This window comes from Aphis gossypii, chromosome 3, assembly GCF_020184175.1.
Source record: "Aphis gossypii isolate Hap1 chromosome 3, ASM2018417v2, whole genome shotgun sequence".
NCBI lineage: Eukaryota > Metazoa > Arthropoda > Insecta > Hemiptera > Aphididae > Aphis > Aphis gossypii.
In genome coordinates, this window is record NC_065532.1 from 12,203,170 (window position 1) to 12,230,251 (window position 27,082).

Consider the following 27,082-nt stretch of genomic DNA (forward strand, 5'->3'; position numbering starts at 1 on the left):
GTATGCTCTATTTCTATGAATTATGATTCATAATTGAATTCTATTTATCTATCACGTTCATTAGTGGGTAACATTGTTGAATATTAAAATTTTTAAGTTTTGAATTGGTTTTGTAGAGTACCTACCTAATGATGTCTTAATGATTCCACATTTCCACTGACATTTTCCACCCGAGGTCTAGTTGAAAATATTGGTATTCTTCCATGGAAGTTTAGGAAAAGTACTCAACGCCCTTAATAAACAGATATTAATGTATGAATATAAAAATATAAAATTAATATATTTTCATATACAGCTAAAGATAATAATTATAAAAGTGATAGTTCTATCTACATTCTACAGGCCAATATGTCTGTTCGGTAGTTGTCAAAATATACTCGAGAGTCTTTGCCTGTAGAATGCACAGCCTTATACCTATATATATATATATTATATTATAGAAGCAGAATATAGATAGTACTTATCATACTTATCACTATTACGATTAATAATTTGTTATTATTCAGTTTAGGCTGTGGTAGTTACACCATAACAAAATATTTGATATATTTTGTCAATTGTAGCTACTAGTTGATGTTATTAGTTACTTATATAAGTTATAATATTGTTAATAATTGAACCATACCTAATTCTTATTTTTTATACAAAAAAGTTCATTGCCGGTCAAAACTAGTTTTTAAGTGTTATTTGATACTTGTTTTCTGTTAAATAAATAAATTTTTATTTTAGTTTCAACAATTTTTTTATTATATAATGGGTGGTAAAAAAGCTCCGTCGTATGTATATATTATTCTTCTGTTATTAGAACCATTATTTTAAGTTTTTTTTTTCTTTTATATACAGTAAAAATCGAGTATATGAAAAAGAACGAAGAGATCGTTTGAATGTTAGTTTTGAAGAATTGCGAACTGTTCTTCCACCATCGGACTCAAATGCTTCACTAGGTAAAGCTGACATTATTAACCATGCAATTGATTTAATTCGTGTATTACAAAATGAAAAATTGAAGACATCAAGTATCCATAGTGAGTAGAATTTTTTTTTTTGAAAATTATTCTTGTACCTATATACCTGATTTATTTTAAATCTAAATTATATTTTTTATCTTAGGAAAGGAATTAATTCGCTTACAAAATAAAATAACCCATTTATGCTCAAGAATCAAACACCTAATATCCATTTTGAAAGAATCAAAAATTAAAATACCAAAAGATAGGTCTGTTAAAAAGACCTCAATACAAAATAGATCAAAAATAAAACATAAAAAAGATTCTGGTGTCAGAAATAGTAATATAAAAAAGTTTAAAAGTAAACAAAAATTAGCTCAAAAAGTAAGGCCTATTACTTTAACTACTAAACCTGTTAATATACCGGTTTTAACTTCAACTAAGCCTACATTTATTTTGCCCAATGGACATTTGATAAAAATTGACACAGCACCTATAATACCTCAATCACAAATTATATTTGATATACCCAAAATACTTTTGTTACCAGATTATAAAAATTCAGAAGTATTAATTGCACCAAAAAAAAATGATGCAACTATTACTACATCTATGAACAAAAGACCTATACCATCATTAGTAACATACAATAGATTATTAAAAGAAACTAATTTTTTGAAGGATACTAAAGTAGAACTAACTAACAATAAAAAAGTAAATAGTAAATCTGAAAATAAAAACGAATCTAATAAAATACAAAAAGTTGAAAAAAACATAAACAAAAATAAAATAGAAGTAAGTGATAAACTTGGTTGTACAGAACCTGTAAAATCAAACGATAACAGAAGTACAACAAGTCACACAATTGAAGCTATAGTTAAGGATATCAATCAAGATAAAAATGAAAAATCTATTGAAAGAGAAGAAATTGTAACATGTAGCACAATTAGTGATGGAAATAAACATTTATTAAAATCTATTGAAACAGATAATAATAAAACAACTACTAATTCTCCAGAGTGTTTATCAGCGGCTCAAACTACATCAACTGTTGTTAATTCATTAAGTATATTAACAGAAGAAAATCAAAGAAAATCCATAGAAACAGCAAAAAACATTATCTCTTGTTTTGATGACATACGGTTACCAATACCTAACACAGATTTTTCTACGGATTTATTTAGTTCTCTTCAAGGACCAGTTGGAGGACACCATGCAGATTCGATGTCTCCTACAGAAGCTTTTCTTCTTTCATTTCCCCTGGTTTCAACTTCAAAAAATACTAATATTTTAAATGAATCTGAACAAACTGAAATGCACTCAGCTACACCCACTACAATATTGCAAATTGGTAACTTAGAATCTCCGGCTACAGAATTATTCCAGAAAAATGATGATGATTGTGAAAAAGATCAAAATAAAGATAAAATGAAAGATCAATTTGGTTTTAATGTCAAACCATTCTATAATGATGGGTATTTAGACATTAATAAAAAGAATGATCAACATTATGGTTATAAAGAAGTTAAAAAATTAAAGGCAATACCTCCACCTCAACCAACTCCTTCTACTTATCATAAGACATCATATAATGATATTTCTTCTTATTATAGAACAACTCAATCAAATTCTGATCTTTGGAGATATACTAGTTATAATTCGTTTGATAAAAATCTTAATAAAAATATTAAAAAGACTGATAAATCTACATCTACAGTATTTGCAAACAACGTTCCTTATGTACCGTATGACCTAAATACAGTTAATTCAACTAATACAACTACGTATATTGATACTGAAAATTATCAAGAAGTTTGGCCACACAAACCAAAACAGAAAAAAAAACAAAATGAAAAGAGTGTTCCAGTTAACTGGATGACAGATAAAGGCTGTCAAAATTCTTATGCCAAAAAAGATGACTATAACTATCAAAAGAAAAATAATTTTGATATGTCTTTTGATTTGCAGTCAGAACCTAAACAAACATATTCATGGTCACCATCAAAAACTATCCCTTTATTACCTCATTTGGATACTAATATGCCTTCAACATTACCAACTCTAGTAGGAGATTTAGCTTTGAATATTAATACAGGCTCTAATACTCCATTTGATCAAAGAGTTTATGAATGTAACAAAAAAAGTGACAATATAATCCCCGTTACAAGTACTGAGCAAAATATGCTTAATTACAAATCTCGTTCTGTTAATTCAAATTTCCTATCTGTTAGTCAATTAGTAGAACAACCAAAGTCTAATGACAAACGAAAAGGAAGAAGTTGTGCAAAGGATTATTGTTGTGTGTACCAAAATCAGAAAACTGATAAAGATTATTATCAAAATCAAACCAAACAATATTATCCTGAGATTAATACATTTGAACAAGATCAATCTTGGGTACGATCAAAATATTCACATGATTCTAGTAGATCAACTAATCATAGTGCTGAATCTTTAATTAGACATCAACAAAAACATGGTTCTATTATAAAATCAGGCTCAAAAAATCAAAATTTAACTAATAAACAAACTAATTGTTATAGAACAAGTCAAAAATCAAGTTATAATAACAATGAAAATTTTGGCAATTATTATAATCAACCCAATAGTAATTATCTATATGAGAATAGAAATGATCTAGATAAACAAACATCTTCATATCAAATACCAACTAATTTCTATACTCCTCCAACAACTACAAAGCATAATATTTCAAATTATATACCATTACCAACTACATTTAGTATGACAAGTTCAAGTTATAATAAACCAGTTCAACATTTTACCCAGAACACAAATAACTATTATAACAGCAGTAGTAATGTGAATGCTTTAACAAACTTCAATTTAAGTACTATATTTCCAGAAATGATTGATAAGGTAAATTTTTACTATTATTTATTACTAATTAGCATAAGCGTGCGTATAAGGTAATAAATGTAGGCTGTTGAATCATTATTACTCTACAGCAGTAAACTTTTCTTATTATGCATAATGATTATTGGTAATATGGCTAATAGATATTAGGTGTGTTATAACTTATTATAATACTCATAAGTATTATAGGTAGTTAATAAACCAATAAATAATAATAATACAATTAGGAGTCTGTGTTGTGAGTTGAGTAATACTACTAGTAACTAGTACATAGACACAAATTGTATAGGTGCTAAGGGTGCTTAGCATCCTGAATTTTAATGCTAGCACCCCGAATCTCGTAATTACCTATAACTTATAGTGTTACTATCATTATATTTTCATAATAATTACATTTATTGAATTCATTAACAGATTTATATTATTTTATTTTATTTAAAGACAATCGGACTTATCAGTTATTCTCATTGAAAGATATAGTCCTTGATACTGAAATTATTTTAAATAAGTATGCTGAAAATAAGCTTACACTTTCATTAAATTTGTAATAAATTAAATTAATTTGTTTTGCATAAAATGTTAAGTTATGTTTGTGAGATTTATATTTTATTAATATAATATATGGTATGGCACTATTGGGGTGTTTGAGGCTTCCTCACGGGCTTGATCTGTTTTCTTGAAGATTTTGGTACTTAGCCCCCCTAATATTTTTGGGTGATTTGCACCCATGAACTAGTACATAGTTTAATTTCATTATTTATAATTGTAAATTTCTAAATAATATTAAATGTTACCCTTTGACGTATTTCAAAAATTCAAATAACTATTGGGCCAAAACTTAAGTTTAAACATAAATATTTATATGATCTATAACTACTCTACTGATAATAACTACTGCGCACGCTAATGCTTATTGTACATGCTTATAAGTTATAAATATAAAAATATTTTTAGGAACCAAATATAACTCCTTTAGGCGTACCAAGTAAAAATAATGAATTTGATGTTATGAATAATTATGGAACCAATATACATTCATCTTACTAAATGAGAACTATTTAGGTAAGTTTTAATCGATTTAATATTTATTTTACATTTTCTGTTGGGGACTACTCAGTGTTTACAAATTTATAATATTATGAATTTGCTTCTATATACTAACTACTAGCTTTTAAAAAAACTAAAATATTTATATTATTTAACATTTTTAATTGAAATATTGTGGTCTATGTAATTTTTGTGAATATAAATGAATGATATATAAATTTGTCAATAAATGACTAAACCTAATACTAATACTAATATAATAATATTTACGATTATTTACCTGTGAAGAAGGAGGATCAAACCCGCTATTGTGTTGCTATCATAAGTTATATTAGAAACTATAAAATTAAAAAAGTTAAATTTTTTTAAGAATTTTACATTTATGTATTTATTTTTTTATTTTTCATAGGTATTGAAATTGAAAATTTTTATATTTTATAAAAGTAAAAATATTATAAGGAAACTTTTGAAAATTCTAAAACCATGTGTGCTACCAGAAAATTATTCATATTACCTAACGTAAAAGACTGGTAAATATATCAATAGTTTGATCTTATGAATTAATATTAACCATGTTTTTAATTGTTTTATAGATATCAATAAATTTTCAACTATCAAGACTACTATCATGATAAAGAAAATCAGAAGATTATAAATACTCACTAGTCTATTCTTAACAGATTTTTTTTATATTCTATCGTGTTATATAAAGTGATTCAGCAAACATATACACTTCTTTTTTTTCTAAAATAATACAAAATCTGAATTTCAGAGTTTTTAAATAGACATGAAGACCTTATTTTTATATTCTTAATATTTTTTAGTACTACTTAAGGAGTCATATGCAGATACAAACTCGTTTTTCAAATGATAACCACAACCCCCTTAGATACTATAAATTATTCAACAGATTTTTTTTCTAAAACTTATGATGTTCAATAATCAAAATAAGAAACAAGTAGTTTTTGAATTATTTAAAATTCATTACATGAATAATAGCTTCACAATAATACTAGTTTTGAAAATATGGGGACTGTTTTAAAATTTTTAGTAATTAATATTAATCAGTCTTCATTTTTTATAATAAAATCTGGTCCAAATTTAATAAATACTAGGCATAATAATTTATTGTAAAAAAGGGGAGTTTTCATTTGAAAAATAGTAGCTTGTATTGCCACCTCTTTAAATAATATAAAAGATCTAAATAAATTTAATGTATAATCTAATTAAAACGTTTTGAAAATCGGATTTCAGTTAAATTCATTATTAAATGGAAAAAAAAAAGGAGTGAGCATGTTTGGTAAATCACCCTATATATACATTGTGTAATTGTTGGATATTTTTATAGTATAAAATAAATATTATTTATTTAACATGTTTAACCTTTTTGTAATTATTTACTCTTACTCTTCTCAGTAAAAAATTAAGTAAACAGATATAATATAAAACATTATACCATTTACCATTTATATCAATGACAACCAATAATTTAGAAATACTCGGTGTATTAATTCTTTAATACATTTGGTTGGTATTTATATTTATAATAGTAAAATTATTATTCTAATGTTTAAAGTATGTTACTAGTGTTTTGATTTTATAAAAATATTTAACATTTTACTTTCTCTGTACTCAGTATTTTTCAGGAAATCATTTTTCCACATATTCTTTTAAGCTGCCAAATTGAATTGATTTTAGTTTTGTTATACATTTTAAAATTTATTTATTAGCATAATCATTTTGAGACATTTTTACAATAATATACAAAATTATTATTTGCATATTATTTTCATATTAATTTTAAATTTATGAAAATCTTTAAATTGTTTTTGAGCTCTAAGTATATCATTTTGTTTAATAACTTAATATTTTTATTAGTTCAAAGATTTTAAAGAAGGTTAATAGTATACATACGGTGTACTCTCGATTATCTGCGGAATAGGGTTGCAAGGCAACCACAAATAAGCAAATTCTGCAAATAATGATTTTTTTCATTAAATTTATTAACAATTACCAAAAAGTAATAATATTAAACAAGCATATTGTAGTTTAAGTCGTTATCGAGTAATTGACTATCACTCCTCAATTAAACCGATAATGTTGTATAAACGTATAATGTAAAGATATAGATTTTATATACATGTAGATGATTCCACATAAGACAATGGATAATCGAGAGTAAACTTTATATTATTCTAATAATAGCTAAAAAAAATCTATAAAATCATTAATTTTTTTTTTATATATGTATTTAGATGAAAATATTGAATATATTTACAAATTTTGAGTAATAAGAATTTGTTTAATTAGTACAATTTAATTTTTCTTCATGAGACCTTGAAATTTAATTTAATAATTATTATAAAGTCATGCTAACCACATTCAAAAAATTACGAATTGTACTTACTGACATTTGAATATTTTTTTAGCATGATATTTTCTTAGTTTTTTTTTTTATTAAAAATGTGAGTTATTTTTAAAATAATAACACATTTCTTTAAAAGGAATTATATGAAAAAAATATTAAAGTCTTATTGTTTAAGTTCAGAAATAAATTTTCCTAATGTAAAAACGTAAATTAATTCCTTAAAAAAAAAAATTATTTTGAAGACTTTAATTATGTTAAGAATAACAACTAGCTAATTTTGTATTCAACTTCCAGGTTTTTTAAGTAATATTTTGATACATTTTTATAACTAAAAAAATGATTGGAATAGTATTGTATTGAAATAAATGAATATCTAAACATAAAAATGTACTAGTTTTATAATTTTGTTAATAAAAAAAAAAAAATAATAATAAATGTATATAGGTTGAATTATAGTATGAACAACTTTAAAGGAGCCCTTCCATTTCTTGCATAAATTGCATATATGCATCATCTTTAGTCTGTTGTCCAGCTTGTTGGTTACTAGCAGCAATATTAGATTTATATTCTGCAGCTTTATGTTGTTCCCATGCATTATCTCTCTTGTTTGGTCTACCATCATCTCTTTTCACTCGGATTGATGTAGGCAAGAATCGTGTGATATCAGCTGCGAGATTTCTATTACAAATGATATAATTCACATCATTAGTTATTAACTAGACATTATAGAATGAATATACAATATTAGGTGTACCTCATTTTTGGTTTTGCTTCAATAGTAGATCCAGTATTATGTTGAGCTTCATCGCGATTAATAAGTTGAGGTTCAGCACTCACAATATTTGGTGTTACAGCAGTAGAAGCAGCAACAGCAGGCGCAGCTGTATTCATGTTATTATGCATACCAGAGTTATACCTCATCATTCTTGGTGGCATTCCTGGAGGGGGTCCAGGGGGTAACCTCACATGCATACGAGGTGGTAAACCAGGTGGAGGTCCAGGAGGTAACATTGGTGGTCGACCAGGAGGTGGGCCTGGAGGCATTCTACCAGCAGGTCCACGGTATGGCATAGGTGGAGGAACACCAACGGGTAAACCTACATATACATACATAAATATTTTTATAAAACAGTGCAAATATTGAGTTTTTATTAAATAATAATTATTTATCATACTTGGTGGTAATCCTGGAGGTAAACGTCCTGATGGAGCAGGTAATGGTAAAGAAATTTCATTAGTGTCTTCATGTTTTCCTGTTGAACTCCTTTTTTGAACTTCATCAATCTAAAAATAATTTAAATTGTTTGAACTAGGAAAAATTATATAAAATTGAATTAGTATTTAAATATGCCTAACCTCTCGCATGAACATTTCTATATCGTCAGTAGTTTTATTTTCTTTACCAGAATCTTCTGGGTCAGCAAATCTTAATGTGCGGGAACGTTTTGGAGCTAAGTGTAAAATAAATACTAAAATATAATACTAACAATAAAAATATTGACTTAGTCATCAACAAACCAGTTTCTCCATCACTAGAATCATCTTCATAATCATCATCGTCCTTTTCTTCATCTGTTAATACTGGTGGAACACCTGGGGGTACACCTGGTGGTCGTTTTTTCGTACCAGATATTGGTGACATTGGTGGACTACTAAAAAAAATAATACTTGTCTCGTAAGTATTGATATAAAAACAAAGTCTTAGTAGAAAATAGATAATATAAATAATTACTTACGTGTATAATGGAGGCTTTTTTAATATTCCTAAAGGCAATTCATTAGAATTATATCCTGTATCAGAAGCAGGTAATGGAATATTTGATGTCATGACAGGTAATGGAATTTCATCAACTGATACTTGTTGAGCTGTTTTTACTGCATCAAAATATGATATTAGCTTGAAACGCCGTTTCTCATATTCTGATTCTGCTCGTTTGATTTCATGATACTTATCCAGTTCATCTTTTACCTAAAATTAATAAAGTATTTTAATTCTAAAATAGTCTTTAAATAATATTTATTACTTAAAAATTCATATAATAAGTAAATAGGTTACTCATAAACTATAAATTTAAATCAAAATACTAAAAACCTTAATAATGATAATATACCTATAGGATAGGTTGAGCATGGTACTTACATACATTTTCATAACTCGATCAAATGTTTCTTTAAGTTTTCTTCTTTTTTCTCTTAATACTTTTTCATTAAGAGGAGATGGCTGAACAACATTGTATTCTATATACAAAATTCAATATTACGTTATATAATAAATATATATATATTGGTTACATATTTAATTAAAAATTCTTTCTAAAGAGAAATACACAGTATTAGTAATTGTAACAATTAGCATTTACTAAAGATATTATTAATTAATAAATTATTATACATTCATACTTATGTTTACACATCAATGATCTATTCTCTATGCTTAACTAGGCGTATTTATCTAATTTTTTTTTTCTTAATTTATTTACAAAATTACTTAAAAGAAGAGATGAGATTTAATATTTATAAGTCAACAATTTGTTTGGCCTGGAAAATTAGAAAGAAACTTGATAAAATAATTCCAACCAATAAAATTTATTTTGATTATGTAACCATACATAGCCATTAAGACTTAATGAATTTAAGAAAAACGTCTGATTATTTAAGAATACAAGCATATACTCAGTCAAAATAATATAATATACATAGGCGTGCGCAGACCTCTTTTCCAGGGTATGCAGAAGGCTGCCTTGACTGGCACCCCCTGAAACTTATTTAAAATATGTACAATTCTAATAAAATATATACATAAATATTGAAATATCTTACTATTTAATTAAAAAAAATTTACCTAAAACTCAAATATAAATAAGTACAAAATAAAAATAACAAAATTTAAAATAGTTAGAATTAAGTATAATATTATATCATACAACTTGTAAAAATAAACAAAAATTACAAACATAAATTAAATATAACACTTTTAATTTGTAAAATGGTCTTTGGTATGTATGAGGCTCTGCATTCGTTCAGGGTATGCAGATGCATACCCTGCATACCCCCTGCGCACACCTATCATAATATATCGCAGACTTACAATTAATTAATAAATTACATAAATATAGCTGTAAAGCTTAAATTTATTATAACATGTATATTTATATTAAATACTACCTATATAAATATATCATATATTATTATATTCTATTAATTTTTTTTATAAATTAGGTATTGATCTCATTATTAAAAAAATAACTTTATTGTATTATGCATATATTTCTATAAATATATACATATATATAAGTGTTATGTTTAACTAAATTTTACATTACCCATTTGATCAATTTTTTCCATTTCAGCAAGTATTTGTAATGGATCTTTTCCTTTCAGCACAGCGGTTCTAACAATCATACGCTGTTTTTTATTTTTTTTTAATTCTTTTTTTCTGGCTTCCTTTCCTATTTGATTATATAAATTATATTTTAATATTTTGTATACTTAATAATTAATGCTTAATAAAATAAATAATAAACATAATATACTTACTCGCTTGATCAGTGGGATTCATATATTTACCACTTTTAGTGGTGTTTATCGAACGCCTCCCCATGATTTAAATTTTTTATGAACAATTAGTACTTATAATTTAAATGTATCAATTAAAATAAATTACATACATTCAAATAAATAACATAAAATGATGAACCACAGTCATTTTGATTAAAATAAACAAATAAACTGATAAGAATTATCACATATTAATGGACTATTCTCTACCTAGAGAGCCTATATATATACACCTCTACCGAGTACCGGACCAAACTATAATATCGTGAACGAATTACGAATGTGAATCAAAAATAATAAAACCCAACTATATAACATATCTTAATTGGTAATCACTATAAAAAAAAAATTAGCCACCACGATACTAACCTAGAACAATACTAACACTCTAAAATAGGTAAATACAATTTTATTCTGAGGTAGGTATTCGTATTTATAAATTAATTTTCAATTTTCATTAGAATATTTTTTCCTTTGTAGCTTGTATCTATTTTTTACCATTTTTTAACACGGTGACTGGGTGACGACTCAATAGCGTAGCCAGGAATTATCCGAGGGGGAGGTTAAACGCAGTGAACCCTTTTTTTCGCTCACCTCTAAAAATATTTATTGTCCAGGAGCAGTAAAATGTACTTAGTTGTACATTAATTGAATAATACATTTCTTACATAAGTATAACAGTTAAAAAAACTATAAATTTATATAAATTATAATAACAATTTTTTTTTAAAGCTCAAGGGGGGGGGGGTTGAACACCCAATATTTATAATATCGGATGTATAGTCTAACGAGTAAAACTCGATACACCAGATAATTATGATAAAAAGCAATAGACAGTATATCTATTTGATTTATATTATATTGCCGATATTAGTATCTATCTAAAGATTATTTATTAATTACCTACGTCTGGTAAATCATTTAGTTACAATTTATTTTAATGCTAATTGGAAGTTTGATAGTGTATCACAATTCACAACGTGTTTTTATTTTACTTAATTATGTGTACTGGACTTTGTATCTCAGACTTTTTAACCACGGACTTTTTTTCCTCGAACTTTTTGGTAGAATACCGTTCTTATGTATACCTAATACCTATGCCCTATACAGCTGTTGAGCATATTCACTTATTAAAATTTAAAAAAATGTTTATCTATATAAATATCCCAAAAAGAGAAAATTGTATAAATTAAAAAATTATATCACCTAGCTTTTATAAATATATTATTTTTTGTTTTTTCGATTATTTAGTAAAGTAAGTTTTTACTGCTCCAGAAGATGATGACAAAAAAAAACACATAATCGTAAATCAACACCATATACCTATATTGCTTTGCTCAGTTTAATTATTTCTTATTAGAATAGGTATTTTAGTCTAACAGTAAGTTATTAACTACTAGATTTATTTAAACATATCCTCAGGACGGTGCTCAATAAGTATTTAAACACATCTGGGCAAACTTGAGTTTTGTCACCCCTTGCATACTATATCAAATATATTTTTTTTTCTATAATACAAAAATGTTAAATGCTGCCCTAGGCGTGGGCCTATGTAGCCTACCCCTTGAGCCGGGCCTGGGTGCATAATTCTTAGAATTATTAAATGAGATCAAATTTAGTTCTGTTTTATAATATACAGTTGGGTACTAAAAAAAAAAATGTGATTAGCCCAGCTAGTCAAAGAGCTCACGGTAGCAAAAGCTCTGTCTGTTGGTGTCCATATGTTCTTTTTGATCTATTAAATATACTACTGCGTATCGTAAGCAGGGCCGGATTAAGGTTTTTTGCCGGCCATAGGCTGAAATAAATTTATCATCTAATTTACATAGGTAAAATTTGCTATTTCGTTTCGACCGTTAAAATTTGCCGCTCTAGGCTTTAGCCAAAACAGCCTAAGGGGTAATACGTCCCTGTGCTTAAGTATAATTCTATAGTTCGTACAGTTTAAAGTTTAACTTTAGTCTTTAATTATGACTCTTATTCAAAGCCGTAACTCAAAAGCCAAAATAGCGCCAATAATTGGTCATCATTGATTATAATACAATATTATGTCTATGTTGGTCACGCATTTCAGAACTCCAAGGAGTTTCTATACAACATTTACGTCAACAGCGTCGTTTGTATTTTTTTTTCCATTTGTCGAAATAATTGATAATTTTTTTTTGTACAACATTACAGCAGTCAGCAACGAATGAACGAAGTACAAACCGACTACGGAGAGGAATCTACAGTTTTTGTTGTGCTTCAAGCTTTTATGACTTTTCGTTCATTTTTTTTTTGAAAACTTCTTATTGGTGTATCTACATCATATTAAACAATTTATTAGTTCATTGTTTAATATTATTTATTCTTTTGAGTAGTTTCTCGTACGAACTTTCTCCACGTAAGTCAAGATTTAAAGACTTAAGTTTTTATCCGTGTTTTGTTGGTCCACCATTGAATTAATGCTATGATGTTCCAATAATATTGTGTACTTAGTCAATAAATATGTGCCTATAGTATTTGTGTGTATAGAAATGTTTAAATACTGAATATATAAATACCTAATATTAAAGCTAATTGTTGTAAACATTGTAGATAAAGTTTTATAAATATCAATTTTACTACTAGTAACTATCAAAATCAAACAATAATTTTGAATTATAAGCATTTTGTGTTTTTATAATTATTTATAATACACTCAAATTTCTGCTTCAATTTCAGTTTTAATTTTAAATATCATTTATAAATAATTGTATTCTTTTATTGTAATTTTGGGTGGGGCCAAATTAGTGGATATTTAGTTAGGAATTACAATATCCTTAAAATAATATAAATTTATAAGTTTTGGCTATTTTATGGTAATATATATGTGAATTTATTAAGAATACTATAAATTAACATTTACCTATAGTGATAAAGTACAGTACCTAATTATTTTTTTTAAAAATTATAAACATAAATTTAAATTTATGTTTTTATTATGTTGCTTAATTATTTACTCTGCAATAAATCATTTAATTCTGTATTTACTAGGTGTCTAGGTATTTATATTTTATTGCATTTAATGTATTTTTAACTTTAATTTTATCTATTTGTCAAAAATATAATGGGGGGCCTAATTGAACATAGATATTCAATACTTATTTATTTTATAAAATATTTACTAATTCTATCACTTATAAAAACCAACATTTTTAAATGTTGTACATTTTAACAATATTATTTTTATCATAAAGTTTATCTAACTTAAGCTCATTTTTTTCTTGTAAATGATTGATTATAAATAAGTATAAGTTTATTTAATGGTTAGTTAACAATTTAAATTGTAACATTAAAGTAAGTTAAAGATTAGGTGTAGGTACATTTGCATTTAATATTTTTTTGAAAGTTATACATTTTACTATGTTGTTATAATTGAATGAATTCAATTATACTTTATGGTTTAGTTAATATTTTAGTATTTATTTGATTCAATAGATCCAGAATACTGAAATTATATCATAGGGAACTGATACCAAATTTAGTCACACTTCAATGAGACGTGCAAGTTATGGTGGCGGTAGTCGAGGAGCACCAAGAGGTGGCGGTATGAACAGAAGTGATAGTTATAGCAGCCGTGGCTCAAACTTTGGTAGCCGTGGTGGCGGAGATAGTGATGGATACAGACGTGGTGGGCCAGGAGGAGGTGGAGGAAATAGTTTTAATAGCTTAAAGAGTAAGCAACCTGGCGGGGCTCTTCGTAAACCCAAATGGGAAAATGAAACACTTCAACCTTTTCAAAAAAATTTTTATACTCCTCACCCGTTAGTTTTAAACCGGTATGTATTTACTATTTGTATTAAATTCTATTTGTCAATTTTGTTTAAATTTAGTCCTAGGCTAGAAGTGGAAAATTATGTCAGGGAAAAAGAAATTTCGTATGTTGGTAGTAATATCCCAGATCCAATTATGAATTTCAATGAAGTCATTCTTCCAGACTATGTTTTCAATGAAGTAAAGTAAGTATATGAGTACTACAATATTACAAATGTCATGAACTTATGAATAATATAAATTTAAAAATAATTAGAAAACAAGGATTTAGCAATCCTACTCCTATTCAAGCAGTTAGTTGGCCAATTGCACTTAGTGGAAGGAACATGGTTGGAATAGCTCAAACTGGATCTGGAAAAACTCTCGCTGTAAGCTAAAAATTATTTTTTCTTAATTATTTTTTTTGATAGTTTTATATTTTTTAGAATAAATTAGATATTTGATTTTAAATTACTTCAAAACTTACTGATTATTTGAATTAATTTAACTATAGTTATTAGTGACTGTTTATTTGGTCAATGATGTCAAACTACCTATTTTTTTTTTCTTAAAGTTAAAATTTAAAATTCTGATGTTGAATTGTAAAAATGAAGTTATAAAATAGTTTGTAATATTATATTATAATAATTATTATTCCTACTTATATTTTTAGTATATGTTGCCGGCAATATTACACATCAATCATCAGCCTCGTCTTTTACGTTATGATGGTCCCATAGTTTTGGTATTGGCACCTACTCGTGAACTTGCTCAACAAATTCAACAAGTAGCTGTTTCGTTTGGTACCTCTACATTTGTTAGAAATACTTGTGTATTTGGTGGTGCTCCTAAGGGTCCTCAAGTTGATGATTTAGAACGAGGTGTAGAAATTGTAATTGCAACACCTGGAAGACTTATCGACTTCTTGGAAAGGAATACAACTAATTTAAAACGATGCACATATTTAGTACTTGATGAAGCTGATCGTATGTTGGATATGGGTTTTGAGCCTCAAATACGTAAAATTATTGAACAGATTAGGGTAAAAACTTTTATTTTAATTTGTATTTACATCTAATACAATATTACAAGTATATAAATCAATACATTTTTACCAGCCGGATCGTCAAGTTTTAATGTGGTCAGCAACATGGCCTCCTGAAGTTAAAAATCTAGCTGAAGAGTTTTTAGATGATTACATACAAGTGAATGTTGGTTCTTTAAATTTGTCCGCTAATCATAATATCTCTCAAGTAGTCGACGTCTGTGATGATTTTGAAAAAGAACAAAAGTAAGATTTATTAGTTTTTATATATTTTTTGAAATTAATTAATTTTTTTTTTTCAGACTATATGCTTTGCTAACTGATATATTTTCACAACCAGATAATAAAACTATCGTTTTTGTAGAAACTAAACGTTCTGTTGATAATATAGTGAAATTAGTGAACCGGAATGGGTAAAGTATTTTTACTTTTAAACCTATCTACTTGATAATATTTTTAGCTTAAGACACTCAATTTCTGTTTGTTGAAAAAATAATAATATTAATATTAATTTACTAATCAATGTATTGTTTAATATCTGTATTATTGGGGATTTTTCTTATTCATTCAAATTAATTATTATTATTATTTTTCTAATGAGTATTTTATACTTCAATTAATCAAATTAAATGTTATACTAATATTTTTTTATTATATGAAATATCAAGATGGCGATCCATTGGAATACATGGTAATAAGTCTCAAAATGAACGTGATCACACATTGAACCAATTTCGATCTGGTCAAGCAAATATTCTGGTGGCAACTGATGTAGCTGCTCGTGGTTTGGGTAAGTTGCAGTAAAGAAAGCAAATCAGACCGTGGAACCCAGATTCCAGACTGGTTGTTATTGTATCGATGCCTTCGATGGTCTTGTATCTACTTGCTCAGCCGGTCGGGTTAATGTCAAAGAAAACAGAGCACATCGGATGATTTTCAAGGCACGTAATATAATATAGCCTATTTTTCTTTTTTCTTTTTTTTTTTTTTTTATTCTTGATAATCATATCAAGAGAAAACTATACACAAACAACATGTAGGGCTGGTGTTTTAATCGCGCTGTATGTGTGGTTATATAAATATGGTCAAAAATGAAATGTGAATATATAAGCGGATTCAGGTTAATCCTGTAGTAATTCAAAATTTATCGATTCTAATCCGCTTAAATGCTCAATCATTTGATCAGTAATTACATCAGCCCAAAACTTAATAAGGAGGCTATGTTATACCAATTGACCTTAGTTAGGCTAATATTAATGTAGTAGAATTTTAATTATCTGAAACATAATAGATTTTTATTTTATTGATTACCTTAAAAGTTGACTACATATTTATTATTATTGGTAAATTATTTATTAAACTATGATTCTACCTAAAAGGTTATTCAGATAATTAAATTAATTTAGCTATCATTTAGTGTGACATACTGTAAATCCTATTAGATAAACCAAGATAAAAATATAGTAATTTTAACTATTCAAAAAAAAAGTGTTTTTACTTTCCGGGAAATACTATAATATTTGATGAATGAAAATCATACCTTAGTGAACGATATTGGCTATATCTTAATTTTATATACAGAGTAGGTCACACACTAATGAATATCTAAATTTCTACGCAAATCAATATCTGTTAAAAGAGACATTCTCGATAGGCATAGAGGAGTAATTTAAATATAAATGTGAAGGAGCAAAATATTTTTTATGTATTATTATCATTATGTATATTTATTTTTTAGGCATTTTTAAAAAGTTTTATTCTTAGCTTTTAATATTGATGAGCTTAATCAATTCTTGGACAAATTTATAACAATATTTTTTCTAATTATATTGGAGTATTGGATTGATGTTCAATTAAAGTATATGTATAATAATTATTTTCATTGTTTATACATTTTGAATACCAATCATTTAATTTATTTTAATGACAACTATTGATAACTTACATTAAAATACTAAGTTGAGAATTTAAATTTTATATTTGTTAAAAAAAATATTTATATTCCTTGGTAAAATTACATTTATACCAGGTAATATAGATAAGTATATATTTTTAAGCAGTATACATTTTGTTTAAATGTATTACAGTGAAACTCCTATTTAACAGTCATGGGCAATAAAAAAATTTGTATTATGGAGGAATTTGTTAAATATGATTAACAATGACAGTCATGGTTCTCAAAACTAATTTGTTAAATGTAAGTTTGTTTTATTGAAGTTTCACTGTATAATTTTAAAGCAATATTATTTTAAATTTCACTATAAATTCAAAATTAATACTTAGTGAAAAGTGTAGAATAAGATACTGAACCTTGACATTGTTGTTTAACACTGTTAATAATGCAGCTCAATATTTTTTACTGGTCTTATAGTGCAGAATACAAAGAGAAATCTATATAATGACAATTCTTCTTTACACAAGTCTATTATTTACGTATCTTAGAGTTCATTATTCTTTAAAACTATTTTACCAATAATACAACAAAAATACTTAATTAATGCTAATCACACCACTGAATTTATTAATCAAAAAAAATTTAATATATTTTTTATTTTATAAAATATTCGACATTTTGTGGATATTTCACTAATGTTTTGTATACATATAATCATTTGAAATAAATGCATTATTTATTTTTACCATGTTCTGTAATGTTAATTAATAAAAAAAATATATTTAGTTTCCAACAATAGTTTTTAAATTTAAATTTAATATTTTAAAATAAATTGTCAAGTGAATAGCTAACTTTATTTTCCAAATAAAAGTTAATTTAAGATGGTTTAAAATATTTTTGAATAAAAGAAATATTTAAATCTTAAAATTAAGAGCTAAGTAAAAACTATTTTATAAATATACTATCTAAATTGCCCGGCTTCAGTGTATTTTTTTTTTATTGTATAATAAAAATAGTGGTATATGTGCAATTTCGTGAGATAATCGATATTTGATTATCGAGATTTTTTATTGATAAATTTCTTGAAACAATTCTTATTTAAACATACACAAAGGACAGGTTGCAGGTAGCTAAAAACTCGCTTGCCGCCGTGCTGCATAATACATATTGACTGTGAATAATTATTATTAATTAATCCATTTAAAGGCAACAATTTTCAAAACCTTTCTTATTGCACTGTTAAAAATGTTAAAGTATTAGAGGAACCACTAATCAAAATTTCAAGTTCGTACATTATGTAATTTTAGAGATATGGCGATCAGTAAGCGAGTTGGCATTTGGCTTTTATATTTATAGATTTATTGTTTGATTAATAGTTATACACATGAATTGTATATAATTATATACAATTTTTCAGATAAATAAACTTGGTTAGAAATATTATCTTTGATGAAAAGTGGTATTAATATATTGTATAATTATATTAGGTATACAATAATTATAATTACTTCAATAATATTTGTTTGTATGTATTATATTATTACTTGAATATAATTTACAAAATGTTTTTAAAATATACCAACTATTATAATACATATAATGTAGTATAAATCTGCCTAGTGCCTACTCAAATTTTTTTACGACCATAAAAAATAATGGGAAAATGATAAGATATTTATAAAATAATTACATTTATTAGTTTAAAATGATGTTAATGTATTAAATATTTTTAAAGTATTTAATACCTTTTATTTGTATAATTATTTGAGATCAGTCATTGAGTAATTTTGAAGAGAAAAATTAGCAGTTAAAATTTAAATATTTAAAAGATGATATTTAAGTATCATATAAAACACATATTTATGTAATATAATATAAATATCATAATAATGTTATTTAATTATAAAAGGTAGTATAATTTGGCCTTCAGAAACGGTTAAGACTCATCATAAGAAGTTAGAAGATAAAACATAATATAATACTAATGAATAATGATTATTATTCATTATATAATTTTATATTTAATGTTGTATATTATGTAGCAAATAATGCTCCTTCATGTTAAACAAAGGCATCCGAAATATTTTATATTATGTCAATCAGTCTGGTAATTTTATAAATTATTTTAAAATGTATTACAGGTTAACATTCTTATTCAGCCAAGGGATTTGGTTCTAATATACTCAAACATTTTTTATTTATATTGCCATAGTTAAATAAAATTTGAGCATATTATTTTATGTTAAAGTACTTATATTAGTACTTTAATTGTGTGTTCAATATGAATTTGTTGTAATTATATTGTTTATATTGTGTGGATACTTTTATAAAGTATCTTATTTATTGTCTTGAAGAACTTTCAATTTTTGCATAGAACATATTATTTATGCTTATAGAAATTGAAGTGCTTAAATTGATTACATATTTTAGATTCTTAAGAGTAATGAATGTAATTATTATTACATTAATTCCTGAGTAATGATCCAGTGTTGGTAAAACCATTTAATAGAGTAATGTTGGGTATAAATATAGTAATTAAGGATTAATTAAGTAATCATTTATATGAAAATAAATTTAATTTTAATTTTAATTCTTCATATATTTACTATTTAGAATTTTTTTCATCACTTGGATAAACTAATAGTTAGTAAAATATTGTAAAAGCTCTTAAATTTGAAAAAAAAATGTTTTCATAAGTAATGAGCTCTCATGTTGCTTAATTTCTTAAGAACTTATTTTGGAACAAGGAATTGAGTGGTAATAAAATTAAAAACTTTACTTATAAATTCTTTTAACAAGCATTTAAAACTATATAACAGCGGTGGCTGACGTCATACTTATAAATTAAAATTTACCTATCACTATGGATTTTACTTTATTTGGCTTACATACATTTATTATCAATTATATAATAAAGTGTATCTATAAACATTTTTGCTCTTAGTATCATTGTATTTATACGTTTGGCCTGTAAACATTCACATGTGGGTCACCTGTGCTATATAAATACCAAAATTATTTCTAATTTTTATTAGAAAACATATTTCTTTGATTGATTTATCTTAATTTTAAATTTGATAATTATAATATGACAAATTTTCAACAAAATTAGGACTAAATGATGTGTTCTCCTCTTGTTAAGCATTAAGAATATCAATTATTATTAAAAATACTTAACTAATTGTAACCACTTCTACCTATCACATTTACACAATACATACAAGAAACACCACTGTCATCTTGCTCTTGTTTATACACTATTCTTATTAAAGTATAAATAAATGAAATTTTCAATCAAAAAAAGTATTTCTAATGAAGTAAATTTTATGCATTACATCTGGATATAGACATATTTTAATGCAATAGTCTATACTAGTGTAACTGGAATGTTTTTATTTTTAAACAAATTTAAAGTGTTTTGATTGTATTAGTTATTTTTGATATCATATATTATGACGATGTTAAGCTTAACATTTTAAATAGGTTATCTTCTGTTTTGATTCTAAAATGATTTTTTTTTTCACTAACTGCATTGTCTATTTAGACTTAAGTTTTCCTTATTATATTTATATGAATTACATATTAAAATTTTAAACACACAATATAATTACTTTTAAATACCTACCTACTTATTAATATATATGATTACTAATATTCATAAAAATAATTTTTATGATATGTTTTTAATATTTAATTCATTTAAAATTATTATTTATTTTTTATTCCGTCTACTATATATTATTTTGTTAATTAAATACATTAACTATCCATCTTTTGTAATTTTATTTTTATTTGTTAAATATTAATAGTTGAACATTTTATTCTTAATTAGATGTGGATGATGTCAAATATGTGATAAATTATGATTACCCTAATTCATCTGAAGATTATGTGCATCGGATTGGTAGAACAGGTCGTTCTAGCCGTACTGGAACGGCATTTACATTTGTAACCCCTAGCAATGCTCGTCAAGCCAAAGATCTCATATCTGTCTTACAAGAAGCTAAACAAGTAGTTAATCCAAAGCTTTTTGAACTTGCAGAAATGGCTGCTACTGGAGTGTTTGGAAAGAGTATGTTTTGTTAAATAGCGTAGTCTTTGATTCGTTGAATCTAATAATAATGTCCTAAATATTTTAGTGGACCGTTCTAACCGTAGCCGTGATCGTGGTGGACAAAACAATCGAGGCCGTGGTAATCATGACCGTGGTAGTCGTGGAAACTATGGTAGTGGTGGTCGAGGTGCATATAGAGGAGGAAGTCGAGGTGGTTACTTGGGCGGGAGTCATAGTTCTAGTCGTGATAGCTATTCAAGCGGAAATCAGGGAGGACGTAGTGGATATACAGGAACTATTCCTGTTAACAACATTATGAATAATAACAATGGAACTGCTCCGGGTCGTGAAAGAGCAAGCAGATGGGGAGATAGCAATAACAGTCAAGTTACTCAGCACCAACCTAGTCAACATCAACCAACATTTGTGTCGCAGCCACCTGTTCAAATACCTAATATGAGCAATCCACCTCCTGGTTATGCGAGTAACTATGGATTCCAAGCGCCACAACCTAACACTAGCTTTAGAGGAGGTTTTTAATTTATGACTTTGATTTTTTTCTTTTATATATGTATTAATTATAAAGCACTTTATTTTCAAACCTAATTTTATTAGATAACAATGGTATGTTTAGAAAAAGTAAAAAATAAAAAATTTATACCTGTGTAATATTACTTTTAGTAAATTATTGATAAATTAAATTATGAATACTCTTATTTATATTATTTATATATTATATATATATACTCGATATTTCTAACTAAATTTTGATTATTATTTGAAATTTGTATTTTATACAATTATTAAATTGAATGATAAAATAAGTCTTCTGTTCTAAATAGTACTCAATGCTATAAGATTTCTGTTTGATAGATTGTTTTTGTATTAATGTTCGATTTTAAAATACTCGGTTTATTACCTGTAAAACTATGTTTTCTGCTGATGAAAAAATTAATGTTAAGTTTAAAAACATAATTAATTCTTTTTAATAAATTCAAATATATTTCAAAACTTAGGTTCACTCGTCTGTTAGTCATTAATATTTTTTTACACAACTATTCAAAAAAAGTAGGTTATGGTGTAATGTTAATTGTTGTATTGTATTAAATTCTGCAATTGTGTTAAAAATAAATTTTATGTAATTATTTTAAATCATAACAAGTAAATTAATTTTTGGAATGTAGATTGATGCAATGATATTCAATACTCAAGTAAGAAATATAAAAAAACGGCTCTGAATTTAAAAAAGAAAAAATTGGCAAAAGATGTATAGTTAATTAAATTAAGATTTTAATATCATATTAATACAATTTGCCAAATGGAAATCACAAAAGTAATTTACCATGCTAAACAGAATGTACCTTTTTGCCCACTCCCAATTTGAACACTGTTGATACTATAATATTTCAAACTAATAAGTAATATTATACTTGTCCTTTCGATTTACTCAAGAAATTTAAAATCTATTGGATACATTTTAATTTTAACTTATCTCGTTCTATTTTTTTACAGTTTAAAGGTTAAAAAAAATTGGTGTAACTTGCTCTTTGTTGTAAAGTAGATTTTGTGTATAGTCTATCATTGAATAAGCTACCAATGGATGTAGTGCATTTAAATTCAATGATAAATGATTTAATTATTGGAATTGGAAAACAATAGTAGAGATGGTTTGTCAGCTAGTATATAACTATTTATCCACATACTATGACATTATATAATTTGAAAAACATAAGCCTATAATCAGTGGTGTAACATAATTTCAAAAAAGTTCAAAAAGAATTAACAAATTTTGAAAACTGCATCTTAAGTAGAAAATGATAATATAAACATTTGGTAAATATTTCAAGTATCTATGGTTATTTGTTCTCAAGTTAAAAAGAAATAAAAATAAAATTAATTTTGTAAACAAATTGGATTTACTTAAAATTCCCATTTTCCTTAATTTTTTGCTAAGTATAAAAAGAGTGCAGGAAATTTTTTATTTTGGCCTTTCTAAAGTCCAACTAAATCCCATTTTTCATCTGAAGCCCTGTAGATACCATCACTATTTTTGAAAATCAAAGCATTAAATTTACTATTCATTATTATTCTATTGAGTTACCTTTGGTTTTTTTTGTTAATAATTATTGTTTTTAGATTTAAAAGGATCAATGAATATTGATTTTACAATGGTTTATTTAAAATATGCTGCTTAATAAAATTTTTCTAATGGGTTATTATATTTTTAAAGCAGTTAACCCTAACCACTGTAAGTAATGTAACTCACTTGTTAGAGTTCTTAGATGCATCATAAAAATAATTATTACTTATACGTAATAACTAAGAAGTAAACCATAATATTGCATTAAGAGTTTTACTATTTTTAATATATCTACATGACTACATATATTTATGATTTATTTTATCTATAGTCTAAATGATAATTAAATAAATAACAACAAATCAATATTTAATTAGATATGAAAATTTATTAAGTTAAGAACTGATATTTGAAATAATACATTTTCATTTTAAGTTTAAAATATATATTTTTTTTATAATAGTTTACATACATCACTGAACTTCACTAGTCTGACATTTGTCACATATTTTAATGGATGGGTATAAAATCTATTTAAAACATTAATTTGAATTGATAAGCAATTACAAATATACCATATCTGGTTAATAAATGTTAATTAAAAATGTTTTCACATCTTAGCCCCTATCCTGGCTAACTTATCGGCTTCCTCGTTACCAGTAATTCCTTTATGGCCAGGAACATACGTCTAAATAGAAAATCTTTATTAAACTCAAAACAAATTTAAAATAAATTGTTTTTATATTACCCAGCTAACTGAATCCATAGACTGGATTTTTTTATTTAATATCATAAACATCTCTTTGTTCTTAACTTCAGCACCTGCACTAGTTTTCCATCCTTTAGCCTGCCAACGTGGCATCCATTCATTTACACTTTTAATGACAAAATCTGAATCTGTGTGTATACTTATTCTAGTAAGACCTAAACATAAATTAATACTGTTTAGAAAATTTGCAAAATAATTTGTTTTTATGACATACACAGAATTTACCAGTAGAATTAACACGTTCAATTGCTTTAATGGTAGAAAATATCTCAGCATTATTATTAGTTTGTGTTCCAGGAACTTTTATAGCCAAATTCCTAAAAAAATTATTAAAACAAACAATCTACAAAAACATGATTTATTACAAAAACACTTACAGAGGATGACTTTTTCCAAACCATACTCCAGCCCCTGCAGATGCTCCTTTATAGCCATTATTCGAACATGCACCATCCGTATAAACAACAACTTCATTTTTTTCATTGAATGTGAAAGATTTTTCTAAAATTTAAAAACAATATTAGCAAGTTATATTTTAATCTGATATTTATTTAATAATTAATTCATTCAGTTTTTATGTTATTTTTATAACAATATATTTTTATGGTTACTTTAGATTTCAAAAGTAATACAAACAAATTCTGAAATAAACTATTTATTTATATTATGTGAATACTAAATTATTATATTATATTATGTTATTAAATAACTGTTATAATTACTTGCTAATTCTAGTTCAGATGGTAGTAAGTCGGTACTATCAATAGCATCAATATTTGAAGAACACAAATCGTTTTCATCAGATAAAGTCAAGTTTTTATTTGATAGTGTACTAAAAAACATATATTTTTTTGAGTTTATTATAATCTAGTCATATAAATAATTTTTTTTATATTCCTCAGGTTAATTATATAATTCTATTTTATGCTAAGTACGGAACATACTTTGTGGTAGCAACCAAGGACAAATTCTCTATGGATTCAGTTTCATTCACATTCAATATTTCATGAAGTTTATCAATAACTTCTTTGTTTAGAATCTTCAATTTGTCTATAGAGGTGACGGATAATCCTATTAAAGATGATACAGCAAGCAAATCACTAAACGCTGTTTTTATCTGAAGAAAATAACCAAAACTTAGCAACTCATTATTAATAAATTAATATAAATAAGACAAGTACTTTTTTGAAGTGCTCTGTCACTGAACTGACCATACAATTGGAATTTTCAGATCTTTTTCTTTTTACACCTTTAAAATGATCATTAGTGCTTTGTGTATTTTGCACAATCTGGAATTTGAAATCTTTGATATATTTTTCAGCTTCTATTTTTGTATCAAATTTTTTAGCATATGAATTAGGAGTAGCATCTCTCAACTCACGAGCAGTTTCCCTATAAATCAATATTACAATTATTAAGAAATCAGTGACCACCATAAGATGTATTAAACATTCTATACATTTTTAAACTGTAATAAGTAATAAATAAAAAACGTATTTAGACAGTAATAAGTACCTATTGAACTGTTTTAACAAAAAATATAAATTAAAAACAAGCAAATGTTTATTAGGTATGTTTTTAGTTAAAAGTATTTTATCAGTAGAATATGTTGAGGTTCAAATTTTAATACTAAGTTGAATTTACCAGTTTTCGGCTATTGCACCGGCTTTCTTAGCCCTGAAAATTACAGCATAAAACGGCATCTTTAAGAAACGACAAAATATTCGTTTAATCGATAGTAGATTACGGTATTTATAACCAATGAAATGCATAAAAATCGTGATTTCTGGCGACTGATCATAAAAAGCTACAAGCTACTTATTGAGTATTAAAGTAACAACAATAAAAAATTCATGGACGGTGATAGTTTTAACTTAAAATTGCCGATAAATGTTCATGCTCAACCACCGTAGTTTAACTGTCCACGAAAAATATTAGAAAGTGAAATTTAAATATAAATCCAATTTTTATCACCACGATGCCACGTTTATAGATAAGAATATAAGATCTCACCGTTCACACAGCTCAACAGCTGATAGGTATGAGACGGTCGACGGTCACATAAGTACCTCAACTTGATTCTCGGGCATAGACAAGACGAATGCTAACTTTTGGGCGATAACTGACGCTAGAGGATACTATAAGTGAGAGGGAATAAAAACATTCGTAAGGATTTTAATGATTTTGTAAAATAATTCAATATATAATTAAAATTTTTGACTTAAAATTAAAATTATTAATTTTTATCTATAAATTAAATTGTTTTATTAATTCCAAATAGTAAAATAAACTCAAAGTTTTATTTAGTCTTATACCTATCGCAGTAGTAACTAGTAAGAAACTATTATACCTATACCTAGTATATTATACTATAGTTGTGAATTGTGAACTATACGATCATTATAGATACACTATTATAGACTCATAATGCCGCATAAATCCTATAAATAATCTATATTTCTCATATCGTGTGTATAAAATATAAAACATATAATTGTCAATCGATGTCTTTATTCTTCTATACAGACAATTGTAAATAATACTTTCATACTTTTGACTATGCCTAGTGCCCTAGTGTTTACTACATAATTTTAACCTTATGTCCTAATAATATTACATGGGTAGGTACCTTTTTATCTGAATTTTAGTCGTTCTAGGAACACCGGATG

At 25.8% G+C, this 27,082-nt stretch overlaps 4 protein-coding genes across 5 annotated transcripts; 2 read left to right on the forward strand and 2 right to left on the reverse strand.

Annotated features, from left to right (window-relative positions):
* Window positions 1-497: 497 nt before the first annotated feature.
* Window positions 498-6,253, forward strand: LOC114125550 (putative uncharacterized protein DDB_G0282133). The gene is made up of 6 exons (XM_027989254.2): window positions 498-776; window positions 844-1,025; window positions 1,111-3,827; window positions 4,779-4,886; window positions 5,281-5,401; window positions 5,465-6,253. The coding sequence occupies exons 1-4, from the start codon at window positions 754-756 to the stop codon at window positions 4,869-4,871; spliced, it is 3,015 nt and encodes a 1,004-aa protein (XP_027845055.2). The 5' UTR covers window positions 498-753; the 3' UTR covers window positions 4,872-4,886; window positions 5,281-5,401; window positions 5,465-6,253.
* Window positions 6,254-7,619: 1,366 nt separating this feature from the next.
* Window positions 7,620-10,957, reverse strand: LOC114125565 (WW domain-binding protein 11). Its single transcript, XM_027989281.2, has 9 exons — window positions 10,777-10,957; window positions 10,563-10,688; window positions 9,380-9,477; window positions 8,976-9,208; window positions 8,758-8,891; window positions 8,596-8,690; window positions 8,415-8,523; window positions 7,994-8,336; window positions 7,620-7,917 (listed from the first exon to the last, which is right to left on the reverse strand). The coding sequence occupies exons 1-9, from the start codon at window positions 10,838-10,840 to the stop codon at window positions 7,707-7,709; spliced, it is 1,413 nt and encodes a 470-aa protein (XP_027845082.1). The 5' UTR covers window positions 10,841-10,957; the 3' UTR covers window positions 7,620-7,706.
* Window positions 10,958-12,966: 2,009 nt separating this feature from the next.
* Window positions 12,967-22,235, forward strand: LOC114125488 (uncharacterized). Its single transcript, XM_027989168.2, has 10 exons — window positions 12,967-13,180; window positions 14,257-14,597; window positions 14,652-14,777; window positions 14,849-14,960; window positions 15,245-15,613; window positions 15,690-15,862; window positions 15,919-16,029; window positions 16,285-16,406; window positions 21,343-21,582; window positions 21,650-22,235. The coding sequence occupies exons 2-10, from the start codon at window positions 14,314-14,316 to the stop codon at window positions 22,102-22,104; spliced, it is 1,992 nt and encodes a 663-aa protein (XP_027844969.1). The 5' UTR covers window positions 12,967-13,180; window positions 14,257-14,313; the 3' UTR covers window positions 22,105-22,235.
* Window positions 22,236-24,012: 1,777 nt separating this feature from the next.
* Window positions 24,013-26,374, reverse strand: LOC114125523 (uncharacterized). Of its 2 annotated transcripts, none has more exons than XM_027989218.2 (8): window positions 26,058-26,374; window positions 25,625-25,805; window positions 25,358-25,530; window positions 25,136-25,245; window positions 24,791-24,914; window positions 24,639-24,730; window positions 24,393-24,568; window positions 24,013-24,332 (listed from the first exon to the last, which is right to left on the reverse strand). In XM_027989218.2, the coding sequence occupies exons 1-8, from the start codon at window positions 26,183-26,185 to the stop codon at window positions 24,255-24,257; spliced, it is 1,062 nt and encodes a 353-aa protein (XP_027845019.2). In that variant the 5' UTR covers window positions 26,186-26,374; the 3' UTR covers window positions 24,013-24,254. The 2 variants fall into 2 exon arrangements, with proteins under 2 accessions (XP_027845019.2, XP_027845011.2); XM_027989210.2 differs by having other exon boundaries at window positions 25,595-25,805; window positions 26,058-26,371.
* Window positions 26,375-27,082: the final 708 nt, after the last annotated feature.